The sequence below is a fragment of the Hesperophylax consimilis genome, chromosome 24 (genome assembly GCF_061612785.1).
Source record: "Hesperophylax consimilis isolate HC1 chromosome 24, BYU_Hcon_1.0, whole genome shotgun sequence".
NCBI classification, from domain to species: domain Eukaryota; kingdom Metazoa; phylum Arthropoda; class Insecta; order Trichoptera; family Limnephilidae; genus Hesperophylax; species Hesperophylax consimilis.
In genome coordinates, this window is record NC_142859.1 from 15,258,422 (window position 1) to 15,281,616 (window position 23,195).

General features: G+C 32.8%; 1 protein-coding gene across 1 annotated transcript in view; it reads left to right on the forward strand.

Moving 5' to 3' along the window:
* Positions 1 to 1,195: 1,195 nt before the first annotated feature.
* Positions 1,196 to 23,195, forward strand: part of LOC149411979 (alkaline phosphatase, tissue-nonspecific isozyme-like) — a 115,348-nt gene continuing 93,348 nt past the window's right edge. Inside the window, exons 1-2 of the mRNA XM_089646217.1 lie at positions 1,196 to 1,338; positions 11,424 to 11,505. Of these exons, the coding sequence (XP_089502343.1) occupies positions 1,239 to 1,338; positions 11,424 to 11,505 (182 nt within the window). The 5' untranslated portion in view covers positions 1,196 to 1,238. The remainder of the gene's footprint in view (positions 1,339 to 11,423; positions 11,506 to 23,195) is intronic.

Below are 23,195 nucleotides of genomic sequence, written 5' to 3' on the forward strand. Positions count from 1 at the left end.
TGGCAGAGGTGCTGGTTATCCGAGATATGTACCAGCGGTACCCATACACGCCTCGCAAATTGAAATATATAGAAAAGGTTTTGTTTATCAGTTGTGTAAATTTAAAATACCTTCTTTAATAAGGGGGTAAACACATATTTCCGATAGAAATGTCTTCGCCAAACTTCGCTGAGAACGAGTATTTTGTTCTTCTTAGGACTGCTTATTAATTTCAACGAAAAAAGGCAACGAGTGTAAACGGTCATCGAATTTGAATATTCTAAAAGTGTTACAGATCGTTTTTTATTATTTATAAATCAACTTTATTATTTAATTTCGATGGAAATTTCTGTTCAGAAGTCGTATAACAAGTTCAAGTATCAAGCATAATTACAATTTGATGGGTACAACTAAACAATTCAAGCAATAATAAACTTTTTATTTATTTGGTTCATTGAATATTTAAGCGACTAAAGTCAAATTTAATTGGACAGATCGATCTTATAACTAATACGACTTCGATTTAAATGCAGCGAAAAATATTATTACAAAAGCTGTTTAATTTTCCAGAACTTTTGCGAAATGCTTTCGAAAAAAAATATCGGGATAACAAATATTTATTTCTCTCAGTAAACTTTAGACTTAAATACGTTTCACTCGAATATAAAAATATTTAAATCTCTAGAATGGCGGCAAAGAATCTTTTGTTCAAATATTCAACGTTACTATTTTAATGTCATTTGCATTATAATGGACAATAATATTATCATTTTTATCCCGTAATACCATCGTTTTCCTTACAGTCAACATTGCTAAAAATAATTAAAATTCAAATTCTAGTGAAGAAGGGAAAAAACTGTGTTCACATAAAAATAAATTCCATTTAATCTCTAGTAAATATAATAAGAGAAAATGACGTTCCGTGCTGTTGATCTGAAACTTTATTAAAAAGTTCATAAAAATCTATATTGTATACTTTGAAATGTGAAAACATTTGGTGATAATTTTAACCCAAGTAGAACGATTCGACAAAGTTGTGAACAAATATTGTTATAGTGTAAAGTGCATACTTGTGTTATAACATTTGAGTGAACTACGGCTCGATAAGCATCAAGAACACCTGAACAGTCTTACTAGAGCCATGTTTGAGTAACCCTTGAGTCACACTTGCGTCACACTCATTCACACTTGGCTCGCCCGAGACACACTTGAGTCGCGCTTGGACTAGACTTGAGCCATCTTTACATGACCATTCCAAGATGGCTTGCTGGGAGAGCAGGAGATTGCTGTTCCTTTGCATCATCAGCGCATCGCTGATGAAGTCAGCACCGACAGAAACGGGAGTACCAACTGTTCAAGGTTTGTTAATTCCCTTTAAATCAATATTATGTTCAAAATCCTTTTTTTTCAAATCTGCATCAGGTATTAACAGGGCTAATAGGCAAACTATTATCAATAGCAATTTTGGCCCAGAATATCACAATTCTTCAGTAAAAAGTCGTTAGTTTCTGTGATATATGAACGTTTATGTTTTTTTTTAAATCGACATATTAGTTCAATTTTACAAGTGCTCTCAGCTACAAAACTCCATGTTCTAAGATTTTAATTTTTTAATTAAATAATCCTGCTATATTGATCATAGTACGTTTTAAAACTAACAGTGCATAAGTTTTTCGAAAATAGAAACGTTTTTACCCGTTTCATAGTTTTTAAATAATTTTATCTGGGTATCGATTCTCCAATCCAGGCCGCTCTTAATGGCCGTTGAAAGTACATAAATTGGTCGACGTTCTTATGCTCGAGTCTTTTGAAAGGTACATACTTACAAACGGCAAATTTCAAAAGTCATTTCACTCGAACAACGAATGGTTCGACCCACTGGAATGGAATGACTTGGTCGAGATCGAGGCTCTGTTGAATGACTTTTACTAGACTTTTTATGATGTTTTGATCCGTCATGAGTTAGCCTGTCAGACCACCAAAAGATAACGTTGTATACAGGGTGTATCGGCACGTACCCGACAAACTTTAACCAGCTATTCCTTAGCACATTTGGAGTAAAAAATGTTATGGGCACTTTGCTGTCCGGTAACATTTTTTTTCAATAAAAAATTTACTATTCATATTTCCACCACATGTCACCAATGTTTTATCCTTTTTCAAACTTTAAAAACCCGTCTGGCAATATTTTGTTCGAGTTTCGTTGAATAATGTTCGTACGTACCTACGTTGGCGCGCTTTTACAATCACAACGAAATGGCACGGCACCATTTGTCTCATTTTTAACTATTATTATTTAGTGTGTACGAAAGAGCGAGGACACTTTTCGACACACTTGCTAATAACAGCTGTTGAACACGAGAAACAATGCAAATGACAGTGACGGAGTGTGCATAACATTTTTTACTCCAAATGTGCTGAGGAATAGCTGGTTAAAGTTTGTCGGGTACTTGCCGATACACGCTGTATATATATTGTTAAAAAATATCTGTATTTGTACATATACAAGGTGTTGAGGGACGTACTTGACTTAATTTAACCAGTAATTGCAGACATTATCAGGAGTAAAAAAAGAAAATAATTATTTTATGATACTTTGCCATTTTTTTTAAATTTTTCAACTTAAAAAAATTTTTTCACATGTCGTCACTGCCCAACCCGTCACCCTAAACTTTATAATGCCATGAAAATGAATTGTAAAAAAAGGAATCACTAGTTAAAGTAAGTAAAGTTCGTCCCTTAACATCCTGTACACACAGTACTATTTTAATTAATTTCTCATTCCTCATCATACATTTTCAACCTTCTTTACAAAACGATCTGCTTAACTATTTAAATTTCTTATCTGATATTAATGTTCTCTTCCATATTAAATAAAACATCATTTTAGTAGGGTACATATCCATTTTAGGTAAATTTTAAACGTTAAAAAACTCGTGTCATTTGGTCTCTTTTTTACCCACTAAAGTAGTACCAATAAATCGCTTGTTTTAACCCCTCAGGTCTCTGCCATATTGTCTGTTATGTTTCATAACGATGATGTCAAATGGCGAGGGAATTTTTTGTATTTTCTTGTTGCAATTATTCCAAATAAAATGAACGTGTCTTAACATATCCAAAAACTGAAAATTATCTTTGAAGTATGATGAAACCGTAAAAAATTAACGAAAATAACTGACAACGAAATAAAAACACTTTTTAACAATCAAATGTATTGTAAACATTATGATTAACCCATTTTTGATCGTTTAATACAAAAAAATAATTTATAATAATGTATAAAATTTCAAAAATTTATCTTAAATTGCGTTCGAAACCTTTGGTTTCATATATTTGTAAATTTTGTTTTTCTGTGTTTAATTTCTATATTTAAACAGGTAGCCTTGTATTTTTTGTTTTTAAAACCATTTAGATCATATTTTTAGCATGATAGTAAGGAGATAAAACTATTTCAATGAGACCATATGAGCTGTTCAAAAAAGCTAACATCTACCGGTTTTAGCCGTTGGTTTGCTAAACTGATCAAAGTAGCCCGGAGGGTTAAACGATTTTTTGAAAATTATTTTTTAGACAGCATCTCAAAACTGTTTTTTTTAATAAAATATAGCTTGTTCAGATTCCATTCATAAATGGAATATCGTAGATTAGAAGTCCAAATGCGGTATCACTATAGTTTTATTCGAGATCGGTTTCACCTCCGTAGTCGTGGCTTCCGATGTGTAAGGCTCTCGATGAACAATCCGGAGATGGCGGGTTCATATTTATGGATTAATTTGAGTTATTTCATAGTTTATTTATTACAAATAATGTAGTGTATTTGCGGTACATTCCAGAGTGAAGGATAATCTTTAAACCGCCCTAGTGTGAGACCACCATTCAGAATTTAAGCGTTTAATGATATAGTCGTGTTTGATGACCAGATCAGAATAGTCAGGTACTTCCTCAGCTTCTTCTTCCCCATCGCATTCCTCTTCACACTACTTCTAACATACGCCAATCGAGTAAAACATCGTCTCTCTGGCTCAAAATGTTGAAACTGGCTATAGACAAAAAAAAAACTTTTTTTTAAATAGAGAAAAACATCTGCAGGGAACGAATCACATAACAACATTTGAAAATCTCCTACTACAACCGAAAAATATATTTTTTTTGTGACGTGATGGAGGACTTAGCCAGCCAAATAATTGAACGCACGATGCCTGGGTGGGATCCAAAAGCGATCCCAACTAATCCACTGACCGGTCTTGAAAAAATGCAAAAGAAAGCAAGCAAATGAACAAGTGAAACCGTTTGTTCAGAATAGATATTGCTTTTTAAAATTACAAAATATATGTAATGCCTCTAAAAAGTTTATTTTCGGTGTGTTCAGCACAAGGCTATTTTGTTTTACACTGTTTTATTTTCCTTATTTGTCATTATTCTCAAATAACACTTATTAAATCATTTACGAAACATATTATTCCAACTCCCGATGGGCCTCAAATCCCCCCTGGGGGTTTTTTTCCTCCTAATCCTGTGTTTTACTCTGAAAATCCATCTGTCAAAGCCAACTCGTTTTTGTTGAATGGTTACACTTCCCAAACGGAACACATTAAATTATTGAGTAAATCGTTTTTTTTAAGAACTCTGTTTTCGATACAATATGCGTAATGTTATTTATTACACAATCAATAATAATATTTGAGAATAGATTGAAGTTCGGCACGTTAACTTTGTATTCAATGGCGTTTCCACCATAAATATATTGAAATTAGTTCAAAATAAATCCCCAAACTTTATTTTACAACCTCTACGATCGAACGGTTAAGATTTGTGACTACGAATTCAGAGGTCTCGGATTCAAATCTTGGTTTCAATTTATATTTAATTGAAATGTGTTTTTTCACATTAAAATTATAAATTTGAAATATTATTTGTGGTTCATGCTCGTCCTGGTAAAAGACAATCATTCATAATCGAAATGTTGCTTTCTTAAGTGATTAGATCTGGATAGATTTTTTCGGATTTTATTCTCTTCTGCACTCCTCCCAAAATTCACAAAACATCCCCATTATTAATACCTTAATTTCACTAGTTCCTATCATTCAGGAGCAGTTGGAACTCTTGTGCAGTATTCACATTTAAAAAATGTTACAAAGTAACACAGGCATCAGTTTATTATGCTTGGTGTAACTTTTGGTGTCCGGCTCAAGCACGGGGTCCATAGAGGCCATAGTCAAGTTAGCCTAAGAGAGGCCGGGTGTACTGTGCAGGGCCCGTAGAAAAATTAATAGTACACAATTGCTGACCCTGTACAAATCGAAAATGCGCTCCAATGTTGAATTTAGCATCCATTTCTGGTCTAATCCCAAAATACTAAAAACAAACCTGTTCGAATTTGCTCCAAGTTTCAAACCAATTATAATTTATATAGAGTAACTGATTTAGACTACAGATGGCGCTAGTTTACACCTTCTAAATTATGTTATTTTAGTCCCATTTTCGATTAGGGAACTCACTTCTCTTCGATAGTTTCTAGCTAAAGGAACCCAAAGTGACAATTATATTTCGCTCTCCGTTGGTGGAGTGATTTCCACAGAGTGTCGGTAGCAATATAAACTTTGGAAAAAAGCAACAATAAATTCGGTGTAATTTCAACTTCCACAAAGTGTTTTATTTAAAGAGGAATCTACCCTTTTGTTCTTAAGCCTAATTTAAACAAAACCCTTGTCTTTGTGCAGAAATGGGCGGTCCGTTTTATAGATACCATTCTCTTATCAAACGGATTGAAATCCTTAGAGCGCAGGCGTCAGGTAGGTATGCTGTCCTTGTTCTATTGGTATTATAATAGAAGATGTTCCGAAGAACTAGCGTCATTGATCTCTTCGGCCACGGTAAATAGTCGTGAAATACGCCAAAAGTGCGCCCGACATAAGTACACGGTTAAAATTTGTCACACCTGAAGGGGTCGCTAATACGACTCGTTAATGAGTTCAACAGCTCGAGTCTAGAAAGAATTATGTTTCCTCCTTCTTTTCCTCAAAAAACCATTCTACCGTTCTAAGAGATCCCCAGATCCTCCTACGTGGAATTAATGTAAAAAAAAAGTAATAAGAAAAACGATAATAATATAATCAGTACAGATTCTAAGTTGATGGCATTCGTTATCCGGTTTCTAAGAAGTCGTTAACATAATGATTATATTATATAACTTAGCTCATTGTTGTTAATAAATAGGCTTACATACGCATCATATCTTCAAAGTAAAGCCTAATTACAATATCGCGGTCAAGAAGGTAGTTTGCCAAATTACCTACCATATTATGGTGAATGACTGTCAGACTACATAATGAACCGGGATGACTTTTTTATCTCGGTTTGTGTTTCTTATATTATTTTGGATACTCAGGGTTTTTAAAAGCTTCATATTTGATTAGGTACAGGTCAGTAATAATTTTAATAGTAACAATGTTCCCTGTCAAAATTTTCCCTTTCAATCATGGCCTTGCCTCCTCGAACACGGCTACATCGCAAACTTTGCTTCAAACAATGGCATTGATGAGCTTACTCCAATATAATAGTATACCGAACCACAACGATAAATTCTTAGATCTTATATTTTACAGTCGCAAAACAAAAGTTACACGTAGCGACAACCCTCTCCTTTCAGAGGATAGACACCATTCAGCCCTGAAATTCAAAATATCCTCCGCGATTCAATCAAAAATTAAAAACAACAAAGAGCGTAGGCGAAATTTCAGGAAAATTGATTACACGCAAATTAGTAATGACATTAATTGTATCGATTGGAAGTCTGAAATCGTAAATTTATCAGCAGAAGATTCAGAAGACCAATTCCATGTAATAATTAACAATGTAATTGATAAGTTTATTCCATTACTGGCACGACTAAATGAAAAATTTTCCATATGTTTTACCCCCGAACTTTTAGGTTATCACGGAAAAAAGACAAAGTCTGGCTCAAATGGAAGACATACAAAGGTCTTTCTGACTATCGTGAATTTTCCTTCTTACGTGCTATATACAAGAAGTTGTCTAGTGAATCTCGAAAGATATTTTTCGACAACGTCGAAAGTTCATTGCAAACCAATATCAAAAGTTTTTGGTCCTACATATTCTCATTAAAATCGTCTGACGGATACCTTGCTGCTATGTCATTTGACGGATGTGAATCTAATGATGCCCAAGAAATTTGTAATATGTTCTCTGAATTCTTCAAGTCAACATTTGAACCCTCCTCCGTCAATTACACAATAGACATTGATCAACTTGAATCAGTTCACGACTCAGGAAACAATAAGTGAAATCAAGACACAAACAATGGTGCGGGTCACGATGGAATTCCGGCGTTTTTCCTTAGATCTTCTGCGTCGTCATTGTGTGTGCCGCTTACCATAATATTTAATAAATGTCTGAGCGATGAGGTTTTCCCTGGCAGGTGGAAATAAATCATACCTAAATCATACCGGTCCACAAGGTGATTCGCCTCAACGAGTGGAAAACTACATGCCAATATCCATTCTCTCGGCGATCCCTAAACTGTTGAAAAGACTTGTCCATGCTAATATATATCCCCAGCTTGCTGCCCAAATTACAGACCAACAACACGGGTTTGTCAAAGGCAAATCTACCGTGAGTAATTTACTTATTTTCTCGTATTTTTTGTTTACTAGCATGGATCGTGGCCATCAGGTAGATGCAATTTACTGCGTTTTCAAAAAGCTTTTGACAAGGTTGATCACCTTATTCTTATTCAAAAAAATATGTATTACGGAATTAGGGGAAACTTATTACGTTGGTTCATCTCATACTTAACAAAAAGACTGCTGTATCGTTACGAGAACATATTTCCGTATGGGAACCAGTTACTTCTGGCGTACCACAGGGATCAATCCTAGGACCGCTGTTATTTATACTTTTTATTGTTTCTGAATGTTTCGTGCATTGTTTATTTCTCTTATACGCAGATGACATAAAAATTTTTAGCCATGTTTAGGAATTTAAATGATTGTCTGCTCATCCAACGAGACTTAGTAAGGTTCGAAACGTTTTGCAATGAAAAAAAAAAATTACCTAAGTTACGAAAAATGTATACAAATAAGCTTCACTAAAAATCATAACGCTATCATACACAATTATTATATTGGTCACTTGCCAAAATTCCGTGCAAACATTAAATTATTAATTAATGATTAATTTTAAAAATTAATTGTGATCGACAATCTGTTGTCAACAGATCGGTTGCCTTATCTAATGCACAGACGCTATTTAGACATGCTGAGTCTGTTTTACAGGTATTGTAATGGAGCCAGCTATAAGGAGCTAGCATTGTTGGTGCACGTACGTGAAACTCGAAGGACACGAGCGTAACACCCATTCACTGTTAATGACATCCTGAACGAACTGTTTTTATAGCTTCAAGAGAACGGGTCGTTTCTTCGACTCGTTTTCGTGTAAGCCGGCTCGTATGTAGAATGAACTACCGGCATCTGTTTTTTCTCCATATAAGACGGTCCTCTTTGAAGAGGTTTTGGAACCCACATTAATAAATCCCCTTATACAGACCCTACCTTAACCGGCCTCATAACTATGCCCAACGTGTGTGATGACATAGTTCCCCCGTTTTTTTATCATGTAGAGAGGAGCGCTCTTGTGAGGTGTCACATAAAACAAAAAACAAAAGATGTTTCTAATTGGAAAAAGCAAGATGTCATTTTAATGGGTCTGCATAATCAGTATCTCACCATAAAATTCAATAATTTTCAAAATTATGAACCTAATCTAATCTTACCTAACCTGAATAGCCAATTAATTTAAAATTATTACGTTTTATATATGAGTTATTTTCTTAGTGCAACTATTCAACTAGTAACATTTTTGTAGGGAACCTTTTGACCGGGAAAATTTTAACTGAGAAAATTTTGACTCGAAACATTTTGTCAGGGAACATTATTACTGGTCACGCCAAATGGGGCATGATGTGAGGTTGAAGACGATAAGGATGAGGAATATGGGAACGTACCTGGCTATGTATACTCATATCACCAAACACTGCTAGAGTCATTTCAAAAAATGTTTCGATTATGAATGGTGGTCTATCTAACACTTTAAGAACAACTAAAATTTTTAATTCTTTACAAACCATTAAACTATTATACGTATCTCTAGTAAGAAGTCTAATTGAATATAACTCAGTAGTTTGGTCTCCATCTTACAAAATTCACATTAACAACATTGAGAGAATACAAAAAAATTTCTACGTTTTTTTAAATTTTAAATTAAATATCCCTGTAGAAGACTTAAAATACAATTTCTTAAAACACTCTAAAAATACATACATTAGAAGATAGACGTAAAATAAACGATTTAACGTTCTTATTCAAAATACTTAACTCTAAATTCGACTGTTGTGAACTCCTGCAACTTATAAACATACATACACCCACAGTAACAATACGACAAAATAAAATATTCTACAGCAGCACACATAAGCGTAACTATATTGCTCACTCTACGATACAACGACTTCACACCATGGGAAATCATTACTTGGGTGATGTTGACATATTCAATACCAACTTGGCAAGTTTTGTGGATCATTTAAAACATTTATTTCAACAATACTCCTAAACACATCATGTAAACCTACAAATAGCTGTAATTTTCTGTTTTTGTTTGTTGTGTTTGTATGACTTGTTGCATAGCTTTTATCAAATGTAATTTTTATCTTATTTTTTATGTTTCAAAGTATCTTTCAAATTAAAATTATACTACCAACCATGTAAAAGCCCTCTGGGCGTTAAATAAATAAATAAAACTCTTGTGCAATCAAACAATACAAACTAAGAAGGGCGTTTATTTGTGCACTTCTTGTCTATTTAAGATATCCCTGACAAACATCATCTATTTGGCCTGGCGGAATTTGGTCTCTTTGACAAATGTCCTGGGTATATAGTAATATTCCATTAATAACATTATTTTATAATTAACGACATGCCAAAATGTCAGTTTATTGAATACCTCACGCCATTATATAAATGCATCGGTGTTAGCACTCAAATGTTTTCAATTGAATCATTGCAGTCCATATTTCTATGCCCATAACCTATTACTAATTGACTGAACCTAGAGAATTCCAGTTTTAAGGCGACCATTTATAATTTCATCTGTATGTAAATTTGTTTGTTATCTTACAAGTTCAGATATTTGATTTATTAAAAAAAATAATAAATTAGATAAATACTTATTATAATTAGATAATACGAGGTGGTGATGATCTGGCTTGTAAGTCACACAGACCATCAGGGAATAATTAATTCCCTATAAAAAAATGGGTTGATTACAAAAATTCACTTTGCAAGCCGCGTAACAAATTATAATCCAGCCACCAAATACATAAAAACAGAAGAGTCACCGAATATATCACTCGCATTGAGTTTGGCAGCGATTCCTCAATCTCCAAATTTGGCAGCGGACGGCAATCAGCACAATAACCCTTGCATTCGCACCATGAACAAATAAACTGTCACGACCAGCTCTCAAAAGAATAAATTTAGCATAATATTGAATTAACATATTGTTATTCTAAAAGTACTGTCACTTACTCGTGACAAAAATATTTAAATATTTTAGTCTTAAATCGACCAAGCAGGAATAGTGGTGCCCTCTTTTGTCAAACAATATAATTCCGATGAATCCAGCTGCTTAATGCATAGATGACTATAATTCAATATCACTTTACCTGCAGAGCAATATCGGTAGACTATTTTTCGAGTTTTGCGTGCACAAACATACACAGGCTGATTTGAAAATTGAACTCAACTATTGGAATGCATTTTATAAAATAAAACGTTGTCCTGCCACAGACCGCCTTCTATGTAGGGAAGTTAAAATTTATGGTTGTATGTATTTTTGGTGAGAAATCTGAATAAAAAATCGTTGAAATTTTTTTTTAGATGTCGACAACAGCACCACTTATCGGGTCAAAAAATATATATTAATCAACTAAATTTCCTTGAAATTAGTTGGGTGGTTTCGGTGATTGGCGTGTACTAGCACATTGACACGTGATTTTTGTAGATTAAGATATTATACAGATGTCACCTGTGACAGTTTAAATCATTTAAAAAAAAAACGATTCCATCTGTAGGACAAAAATGGTTTTTATAATAAAACAGCGCCATCTGTTGGACTTCAAAGCAACATGCGCTGTTGTTTTTCTATTTGCACAGACCCCACCTAGCAGTTATTAAATAAGTTTTATACTCATATCTTCATACCCGCCTTATAAGACATAATATTCTGTTTTTAAAAGGGTAGTTTAGGTTACGTTATGTTACTATTTGCCATATTAATTAAAATAAAGTAATATTTTTCGATATTTTCTTCTTCTCCTTGTTTAAATAAGTATTGATTTTACCAGAAATGTTTCATTTTGCTTCCAGATAGAGAATACTGGTATGCTGAGGCGCAGAATGACCTGACGAGGCGCCTACAGGATTTCCGGGATCAGAAACCTGTCGCAAAGTAAGTACTAGGGTCTTGAAACTTTCTACGTTTACGGATACGGAGTGTCATTTGAGGAGGTTGTATTCAACTTTGTAAACTATTTAATTACGTTATAAATGGAGAGCGATCTTTTTTTGGTTGATTATTTAAAACGGTTCCATGATAACTCAACACAGTGACAATTCAACACACCTTTAAAAAGTGATATAAAGTCATTAGAAATGATGAAAAAAAAATAAACCTAACCTTACCTAACTTAACATACTTAACCCAGTTAATAAAGTTTTTGTTTCATCACTTTCCATGACTTTATATTGCTTTTTAAAGATGTGATGGTTGTGATTATGTATTTAACTACTGTTCAATGAACTTTAGAACATATATTTGCTCTGAGTTTAAGTTGACTGAGTGTGGAAACATTTTAAATAAGCGATACAGCAGGGAGTAAAATTATTTCATTTTTCATTAATTCTCTTATAATATGTGTGTATTTTTTGGTTTAAATTTTTTACAGAAGTCGTAATTTTTACCGTTTTAATTTTTATCGTTTCTATTTATGTGTGTATGTTTTTGAAAGGCAATAATCTTGTAGCAAATATATATTTTTTAATACTTTCAGCTTTACAAACTTTATAATTATATTATTCAACCATTTTCACATCACTTTGATAATTTATAATATAAGTAACAGGTACGTCGGGATTCGAACTCATGACCTCTGGGTTTGTAATAAAAATAATAATATTTGGATGATTTGTATAATGCCGATTACGTGCAAAATCACCTTAAGGGTGCTGTGCCAATATAATAATACATTTCTAAAGTGATCTATCTTATAACTAACTATAGACTAGTCAAACTATTATCTATTTATAGCCAACAGATTGCGTTCGCTGGTTCATCGATCACTAATACAAAGCTATACGTTCAATGTATTTAATTGATGAACGTGATGCTAGAATGTACATGTGTTATTCATATTTATTTAAATTTGGTTCAGGCAGATAATATACGGTACCATAATAATCTGGTAGGTCACTTGAGATTAATACTGTTTATTGTTTATTAGAGAAATTTACATAGGGTTTGCATAGGACATATTTTAATGATATGTATTTATGTTCGTTACGGAAAAGAAAATTTTACGCTTTGCAGTACAAGATTTTTATCAGAATTCATCTTCCTAAATGTGATTCGTCCCTCGGTAAAAGACAGATTTGGAATAGTGTGTAAATAAGAAAAGGGTGATTAGGTTGTTAGGCAATACAAGAATGTTACTCTTAGGCAGTTATATTTAATTTATGGGTATGAGAGCTTAAAAAGATAAGTTTTTAGTTCAGACCTGAATTTTGTTGAACTTGTTATGCATCTTAGTTTCGGAGGAATTTTATTGCTCAGATGCTCCAAAAGCGCTATCACAAAACTAAGTAGTTGATGATCTTCATTGCTCAATCACGGAGGTTTTCCAATCCGATATAATAACCCGAATTTTGACATGCGTTTCAATGTTAAAGGAAAGAAAGTATATATTAAATGAAATTTTAAGTTTGTTTTAACTCGTCGTAGTCGGAAAACTTAATGATCTGAATAATTTGATGAATTATTTATTAGAACATCAGCAACCCAGACACCGCTCGTCATTTTCAATTTGAAACATAATATTATAGATGATTTAATACACAAATAAGGTAAAGGTCAAATCAGAATATAATTGAGACGGTTTTCTGAATTGGAGAGGCGGACCATTATACTAGAGCCTGAACCACTATACTGGATGACTCCATAAACTTTTTTAGCTAATAGCACTTCTAGTGAGATATAGGCCACTTAGCTAGAAAACACGTAATATATTTTCATCTAAAAAGCCTTCTGATCTTTATCTTCATTTAACGATTTTTGTGAGCTAAACCACGTTTGTTCTGACCACCTCAATTAAAAAATATATATGCAGCGTAGTGGATAAGTTTGAGTTTTTGGAAAATATGAACACGGGAGATGGAAAGGCTGATGAGGACTTTAAAAGAATGGTAAATGCAGGAAACTACATGAATAAAAGGTAGTCCGAAGTTCATGGTGGATTTTTGATAAACAAGTATGGCAGTGAGGCATGGAATTGTCAAAGCGAGGATAAAAATAGGATTAATAAAAACAGGACCTCACCATTCAAATATTTACTATAATAAGTAATCAGCGACAGATTTTATTATCCATAATTAGTACATAACTCCCTATAGAAACATTTAAGAAGTTATTAATACGTTCATCATAAATAATTAAAATAAACCCCACGGAAAGATCGATATTTCTAGGCCTGCTAAGGAAAAATCGACTGTAGGTCCGTCAAAAGGCCAGACAGCGAATATTGTTTATACTCGACTTCATCACTTACGTATTACATTTAAAAAAATAATTTTTTTTAATGTGACACCTCACAAGAGTGTACCTGCCTGTGCAGTGTACAGACAGGGGAACTATGTCACCACCCGGTTGGGCAGCGTTGTGAGGCGGAATAAGGTAGGGGCTGTAGGAAGGGATTTGTTAATGCGGGCCTTGAAGAGGCTTGGATTATAGGAGGGAGGAAAAACAGATGCCGGTAGCTCGTTCCACATTAGAGCCCACTTACACAAAAACGAGTAGTAAAAACGGCCCGTTATCATGAAGCCAACGTCAACCGTGAACGGGTGTTCAGCTCGTGTCCGACGAGTTTCGCGCACGTGCACCGGTGCATCAGGAATCAATGCTGCTAGCTCCTTGGAGCAGGCTCCATCAAAATACCTGTAGAACAGACACAGCATGCCTTCATTGCGTCTATGCATTAGAGAAGGCAATCGGTCTGTTAACAACGGATTGTCAATCAGACGGATCGATCTCCTTTGCACAGATTCAAGCAGGTTTATTAAGTATGTAGGGAAAATTCAACCGAAGGTCTGTCCAATACCCCAGGGCAGCGCGTCGCATATTTTTGTGCATGTCTGCCTCACTTACGTCGTTAAGATTCTGGTTTTATTTTAGTGTTTAATTTTCGTCTCAATGGGAATATCCCCAAGTGCGCATCAAATTTCGCGCACTGAGAAATACTCCAAAGACTGTCGATTCGCATCAAGTAAGCTCGGCTGTCGTTTTGATTTCTGACAAAAATTTAAGTTGAAAAATATCCAAAATTAAAAAAAAAAAATTTTACAAATGTTTTTTGCTTTATTAAATATCTGGCAGCGGCACAAAAATGCATAAAACGTACATTCTTTATCGTACGTTAATAATGCTGCAGCTCTCTCTTATACGCTAATTAACAGTGAGACAAACGATGTATTTACATCTGCTTCCTCCATTGCCACTGAAGAGAAAAAAAAACTGTAACCATGTTCAACCTATTTCAGATTTTCTTTGAGAGAACAGTTTGTAAGCTTTCCAAACACCACGTATATTTTACTACTGAGACCAGAAGTTGGATCTCGTAATTGGATTCCCAATGCCCCTGATAATTAAACTTTCGGGCTAACAAATACACCTAAGATGAAAAAGCCTTATTGAATGTGGTATAAGCACTGTAGTACGGAATAAATGTAGGAGGGTTGTTTGATAATAGAACAATTTAATTCCATCGAACTTATCGTTAGTTGAATAAACTATTTTTTTTGTTGTTATTTTATGCAACCCCAATTCATTGTTTTAGTAAAAAATACAGTTAATAAATTTGTATGAAAACAAAAAAAGTTATTAATGTACTTACTACTATTTAAAGTTGAATTTTACATTAACTCAAAAGAGGGGGCCCTGAAAGAAATAATATCCTCAAGGGTCTATGTCATCATTGAAAATGCTGTTTGTATGAATTGTGCTTTTAATTTTTCGAAATATCGCTCCCGATATAAAATAATTTTTTTAATGTTTTATTACAAACTTTTGACAGTGACAAAACGCGTGCTTCAACACGTTGGTAATCTGTCAGAAGTAGGGCTTTCAATCCCGGGAATTTTTTTCAGAACCGGGATCACAGTGCTAGCATTTTTCAACTCCAGGTTCCCGGTACTGACACCGGGAATTTAATTAATATAAAAAAGGAGTATTAAAAATTGGTGTATTTCTATTTATCAGGTATTTAGATTCAGGTACATAGATTGGGTACATTGTTGACTAAATTACAATAATATATAAATAGCTGCACAAAAGAAAAAAAATCGGAAATAGGAAAAAAAAGTACATTAACAAAACTCATTCAATATTTTGAGATTTAAAATGCGAGTTCAGTAAGGTCAATGTGTAAAAAAATTCATAATTTAGTGATGATCTCATTTTAGGCGCCATTTTCCTACATTCTACTAATAATAATATAATTCTATAATACCTTATTCCACGAATACCACTAGCAGGTGGTATGAATTTCAAATCCTAGTAGCACATTTCTAGATTTACTCCACGTTATATTTTTAATTCAAAATTTTCCAGCTCCTTTTAAATAATATTTCATTTATTTATGGTTGTTCTTATTTTTGTAGAGATTTTGGAATTAAATTTTCGGTGGCACTATCAAACTTTTCATATAGAGACAGATTTAAATGGACTTCTTCTTCCATTTCAATGACTAATTCTGACACAGATAAAGACAAAGACAACAGGTTTGGACCATATGTCAGCAACCATTGAGATATTTTACATAGTTTAACGTATTTGTAAATAGCATTATCATCAGCATTTTATTAATACTCTCCTGATGAAGGAAGGGTTCTTTTGAAACCGGTAGAGTGTAAATAAAATTAAAGAGGTCAGTAAAAAAAGTTATGTGTTTTTATTGTATATTATAGATTTGTTCAAATGCACAAACACACAAGACTATATCCTGAATTTTATTATGGCTTCAATTAAACATTCATTGCTTCTAAAAAACAGCGCAATACATATAACCTAGATACTCCAAAATATTTTTTTCATATTAGAACAATTTAAATAATAATTAGTAATACATTAGATATATGTACGAGTATATATATAATGTATACTATTATAATAAACGATTTGCTGCCAGTTAAAAAATATACTTACGATTGAAAAAGGCCTCAAAACCATCAAAAATCCCGAAATCCCGGGATTAAGCACCGGGAGTACGGATCTCGGTTCTCGAGATAACATATTGTTGCACATTATTTATATTTTATACCCATATTTACCTATCTGTTAAGAATTAGAAAGGGGAAATTAAATATGCCGTGAAAAATTAAGAATAAATGCAAAACAAATTAAATCTACGATCAATCAAATACGACAAAGGAAATACATAAAAACAGTATTTTTAAAGTAAGGCAAAGACTCCAATAACAGGTGTTTGCTCGACGCTCACATTTGAACTATTTCTGATGAAAATCTCATAGAGGGATCCCTACGGATGTTAGTTATTTATATTTAAGATTATTAAAAACAGAACCTTACCATTAAAATATTGTATGTAAAACGGATATAAAATTATATAAAACGTTTTAAAACTATAAAATTAGTGGTAAGCAAAACATTTTATTTTTTTAGACGTCGAATTAGTAACCTCATAGGGGACCCTTTAAAAACATTTGAGATCGAATAATACATTCATCAGAAATAGTTAAAATATGAGCTACCACCCCCCATGGAAGGCTCTAGCACCCCCTTTGGAAAAATTTGGGCTAGCCCAAGGGTTGGCAGACCTTAAAGTGATTAGAGCCATATTATCAAGAAAAACGGATGAAAAATGTAGAAATTCTGAGAAAAAAGTAATGGGTTCCACATAATATTTTAAGATAAAAATAATGATTTCAATGCAGGTATAACTTTACTATAAAAATTAAACCATCATTCAACTTGAATAAGTTCTGTATAAAATAAAAATCTAACTGAAGAAACAGTTAAGAAGCTTAAAATAATTTTAGAGTTGATGACCTATATTTAGAGCAAAATCTAGCACTAAAAGCTGAGTTGGCAACACAGACGCAGTTCGAGTCAAAGTTCGTTCTATCCAAGCGGTTCCATGTTGTAAGACTGGATATTAATTGGAGTTGATATCGTTGGTCTTCCGAACCTGAGCTAGCCAAACGGAACTGTCCAAATTTAATAAATCTTGTTAATAATAATAAGTTGCATGGGTTCGCTGCCTCGATGCGCCACATACTACCCGGGATAAGTCAGCGCTACCGTAGATCGGAAGAAACTCTTGTCCAGGCCGTCGCCCAGTAGCAGGGCGCGCCCCTACATCATATATGGAGAATTTCCTTCAAGCCACAGCAATTTCTAAATATGTTTACCATTTTATTATCATATAATTTAATTAGATACATGCTTTTATATGGCAGACAGAGTGTTGCACTAACCACTCTCTTATGCTGTAATAATAAAATATTTGTTTATTCTAGTGCAGAGGTTCCCAAACTTTTTTGCCCCGTAGACCACTTGGCAATTTTTTTTTCCGTAGTTCCCCTGCCTGCCGAATATTGAATTTTCCTAAAACTATTAACGTCCCATGTGATAATCATTTATTTTTTTCGTAAAAAGATTCCCTTCCCTTGCCTGTCCAACAACCGGGTGGCGGTATAGTTCCTCTGTCTTTACACTGTGCAGATAGGGGCGCCCTTGTGAGGTATTACTCCAAATGAAAATAAGCAGGATAAGCAACGGGAATTTCTTTCTGTAGCTGGCCCTACATAACTGCCCCTTAGGTTTTTTGTCAGTGCTTATTCCGGTCAGTTCTTCTTATTCTTCAACATTCCATTTCCATGGTCAAATGTCCTCAAACTTAGTTTTGAAGTCTTGTGAAGTGCATTTAAATGTTGAACGTCATTATTACCCTGGACGTTTTTCAAAAACAAGTTGGGGAACTAGGAAAATTCGCGGCTTCCAATGTGCAATGTTTTGCTTGAATATATTAATTCTGACGAGAAAAAGAACGTAAACTCTATTTATATACCTCAATTAACAACTTTACGAAATATAAAAATACAAATATCAGATAAGTAATTTCTCAGTCTATTATATTTGTGTTAGGTCTATTGTGTCATTTACGGAATTCCTAAATGTTGACTTGAGGTAAATGGGGGCCGCTCGTATGTACCCCCATTTGAATCTCGTGGACCCCCAATTTTTTTTCTCGCTTACATAGACCTCTAGCAAGCCGATATCGACCCCTGGGGGTCCATAAAGACCACTTTGGGAACCTCTGTTCTAGTGCATAAACATTTAATACGCCTTTGAATATATTTATTCGGTTGGCTTTTTCTCGTACATACGGCAGTAAATTCGTCACAGCTGTTAAATCAATAATTTATTTTGAACTCGCGGAGGAATTTCAAACATTAACTTATTTTGAACTCGCGAAGGATTTGCAAACATGACTGTAGGATATACGAGTAGCAATTACATGAAAATTAAGCAGTAAAATTTGCTAACGAGCGTCTCAAATGCCAAACTCACGATTCGATTTGCAGAACAACTTGCAGGACAGCATGTTGAACTGCCAATCGATTTTTTTATTATTATTACTAAAGCCCAACAAAAATCATATTCAGACGTCTCAATTTAAGACCATCAGCTCGACACTTGAAAGCATATTTAAATTAACTTATGTAATTAATTTTGTACAATTTTTTTAATAGCATTACAGATTGGCGTCTAGGTCGTTATAATTGTACAGTTTATATAGTTTTATAAACATTGTAAGTCAAATAAATATTTTACCATCGTAATAATTGATAATTCCATTTCTTAAAATTAAGCTTCAAAATATTTACAATACGTTTAGTAAATTTTTTTTTGAGTGGTGAGAATAATCTCCTTTAATGCCACAGAAGACCATTTTTTAAAAGTAAAAGTTCATTGAACTTGAATAATTGAAAGCTATTCGTGAGAATTCGCAATCAATAAACTGATAACTGAAATAAGTAGGTATTTATATTGATGAGTTTTAAATTGACATCATTTTTCTCTATGCTCACATTTTTATTATTTCCGTTTCAATTTGTATTTAAGATGAATAAAAACTGCCTATCTAACCATTCAAATATTTTTCAACAATAAAATTAGCGGTAAGCATTAGATATTATTTTTCTAGAAGGTGAATAAGTAACTTCTCGAGGGATTCTCCTAGAAACATTTTTTGGTAATACGTTCATTAGATATAATTATAAAAAACCCCTAGGGAAAGATCATTTTTCTAGGTTTGCTAAGACAAATGCCACCGTAGGTCCGTCCATTACGCGGGGCTTTGAGTCGAACATTGTTTGTATTCGACTTCATCACTTACGTTAAGATTTTTACTTTATTTAAAAGATTTGTTAGGGTAAATTCAACTGTAGGTCTGTCCAATACACCAGAGCCGAGCGCAGCTTATTTTCGTGTACGGCTTTTTTACTTACGTCGGTCGTTGAGATTCCAACTATGTTTTAGGATATTGTCTCGTTTTAATCACAAATATCAAATTAGCCCGATTCACAGTCTTAGTTACAAATACTTTAATCTACTTTAAGCTAATTAGCCTCTAGGGAATGCGAGGAAGAAATTTCTTCCATTGTAACAATTTTTAAATTCATCAAATCGATCAATTGATATTTGTTAGTTTAATTTTTAATTTTTATTTATTTATTTATTCGAGACACAAACAGGATATTTATAAAAACATTAATTATGGTTTTCAAAATAAAAAAGTACAATTATAAATATCCCTAGACTAATGTGTCTGCAGCATCACATTTGCACAATCACATAAGCAAACATGTAAAACAATAACAGTATTTATTATACAAAACATGAAACTTAATTACAAAGATTGAAGCACATAATAAGTAGAAAAATTTAAAGAGTACATATTAAAAAAAAATATTCTAAACCACTAAACAATTTATTTATTTATTTATTTTTCTTTTTTATGGAATATTATTGACGCACCTTTATTTATTTTTCTTTTTTATTGAATATTATTGACGCACCTTGGTATTTATTAAAATCTTTTTCCGTTGCTAATTTGAATAGGCAAACTTATGATTTTTAAGTAAGATTAGCAAGGAAATATTTTAAATTGTGTGCTTAGTGTACTTTCTTTACTTTTTTATCTGTGGCTTGGAAAAATCTTAATTATATTGCCATAAAAGTACACGTTTTAGTAGAAAGCACATGATCCAATTATTTTTATGTTGTTTATACAGTATTAGCCAATTTTTTTTTTTTAATAACAATTTTACTAATTTTAATATTATTGCACGAAATAAAAGGCAATCTTTTATCACTCGACATTTTTTTTAATGTGATAACACTTCAAGGATTCTCACTACCCGGAACCAGTCGTAGTGTAATTTAATAATTAAATATAACATTTTACTTTAGTAATAATATCCTAATGATTGAAATATCATCCATTTTTAGAATTTCAAAATTCCTGCACGTTTAATCATTGGTCGATGAGAATCGTATATGAGAAAAAACCCAAAATTTTATTGACATTCAGTGACTTTAGGTGGCTGGGTTTACCTTAAATTTAGAAAAAAAACATATTTTTGGCTTCTCGCAAAGCGAAATTCAAGTTACACATTAGGCAGGGCCATTGTTGCAACCTTTTCTAGTGACTACCGTTAAAATGAAAATCTTCCTTGACGCGAAGTGCATTAAACTCAATATTACTCCCGCTCATCGAATTCCTGATGCTTTTTTACTAAATTTTACAAAAAAAATGCCCATCACAAGAAAAAAATCTGTTATGTCCTGTGTTTGGTTAACCAAAACAGTTTAAATGCAAGATTTTTCCGACTTATTAGGTTGAACTAATCTATTATTTTTTCTAAACTGATGTTTATAAGACAAGGTTTTTATGCATAGAACAGAGGATAATAAATTATTTTAAGCAATAATTATTCGCCTGCAATATTAATATAAATTGAAAATACCTCCCGAGTAAAAATAAATGCCGCCGACGGGAATTAAGCCCGTGTCTTCTGATGTCCGGTCAGACAATCAAAATATTAAGTACTATTAATATTACCTTTGTAAGAGATAAGTAAAACAAAAAATTCTATGTTGACGTTACTCAAAATGTATTAGATTCTTGTTTTTCCATTTTTATTATTTCTGAGAAAAGATAAATAAATTTCAAATGGATACGTATTTCAAAAAGCTTCAAAGTATTTATCATTTCATAGGAAGCCTTTGGCATTTTATATTTTCAATGACAAACAGTAAGTGAGTAACTTATGCTTTGACATTTAAACCTATGTTTTTTTAAACTGATAAATTTAAAAAACGCACACAATTTAAACACATACGTTAGGAGACAGATCTTGGAAAAAATACAATTTTTTGTAAAACTTTTGGTGCCCACCATATTTCAGAAAAATATGTTTTTATTTGAATATCACTCAAGAGTGACATAATATTGGCATAACAGCCGAAGGATTTCCAAGAAACATTGATAAATTAAAAACAGTATGTGTAACTTATTATTAAAATTGAAAGTATTTTTACAGTGCTAAACAAATGTCTTTATTATTCGACAATTCGGAGTCGTGGGGTTGCAAAACCCGCTCTGGAAATTTCTGCTGGTTTTAAAAATATTTGAAATACATTGAGAGCAAATAATAATTAATACTTTTCACTAAATATTATTTAGAGCTTTAGCATAAAATTTTCGTTCCTTCAATACAGGGTGTTCAAGACAGGTTTTCACGACTATATCGAGATTTCCCAAATTTCACAATGATTCATGAAAGCTGTGTACATTGCGCGTAGTGTGTGGTGGGTTTAAAATTGGGTATGAATGTTTGACTTTTTGGATTTATTTCTTAAAATATCCTTTATGATCATTCAATTTCGTCTAATGATATTCAAGTTTCAACTGCAACTGCAACTTAACTGATTTTTCTCGTCACAATCTCATTTTTATATTTCTTTTATAATTCTTCTAACTTTTTTCTCTTTTTCTTAAAAAAAAAAAATTTCACCAGCACCAATTGGCGGAGATGAGATGTAATCCAGTTATATAAATAACGATATGTACGCACTCGGATACTGCTTACAAACACTGTGTGCCTGTTTATAAAAAAGTAGTTTCCTTAAAAACTTACAAAATTGATGCTTAACGTGTATGGTGAAGGAGAAAAACATCTGTTTCCTTAGAACGCCGTGTTAAAGTGGTGAGCCACCTTCAATGTTCAAGTTTTATTATATTGGTTCTTAGTACGATTTGCCATTAAAAAAATATATATTTTCAGTATTTATAAGATAAGTTTATACAAAAAAATAATAATACTTTGTTCCATTATAAATGTATATATCTGTAACCACTCGTGTGTAAAGGGAAAACAAAAGTATAACTTAACATACTGTACGGCAGGAGTTCCCAACCTTTTTGTACTCTAGAGCACATTCTAAAATATCGGTAGGGTGGCGGGCACCACATACTTTTAATCGACAAACTCCTTCTATAACTTTTCATTTTCACATAATTTAATTTCTTAAATTCATAGTTTATTGATAAATAATAAACAAAAATATTTAAAAATATTAAAATTACTATCAAAATTGCATACATACAGAGAAATGTATTTACAAAACGTAAACAAAAATCACAAATACAAAGAAAACATTTTACAAAAAAATATAATATCAATATGTCAATGTGATCTTTGGCATTGTATATCATTGGCCAGTGCCTCATAATTGGGAGAGTACGACGATAATCCTGTTAGCAAACAATCATAAAGATGCTC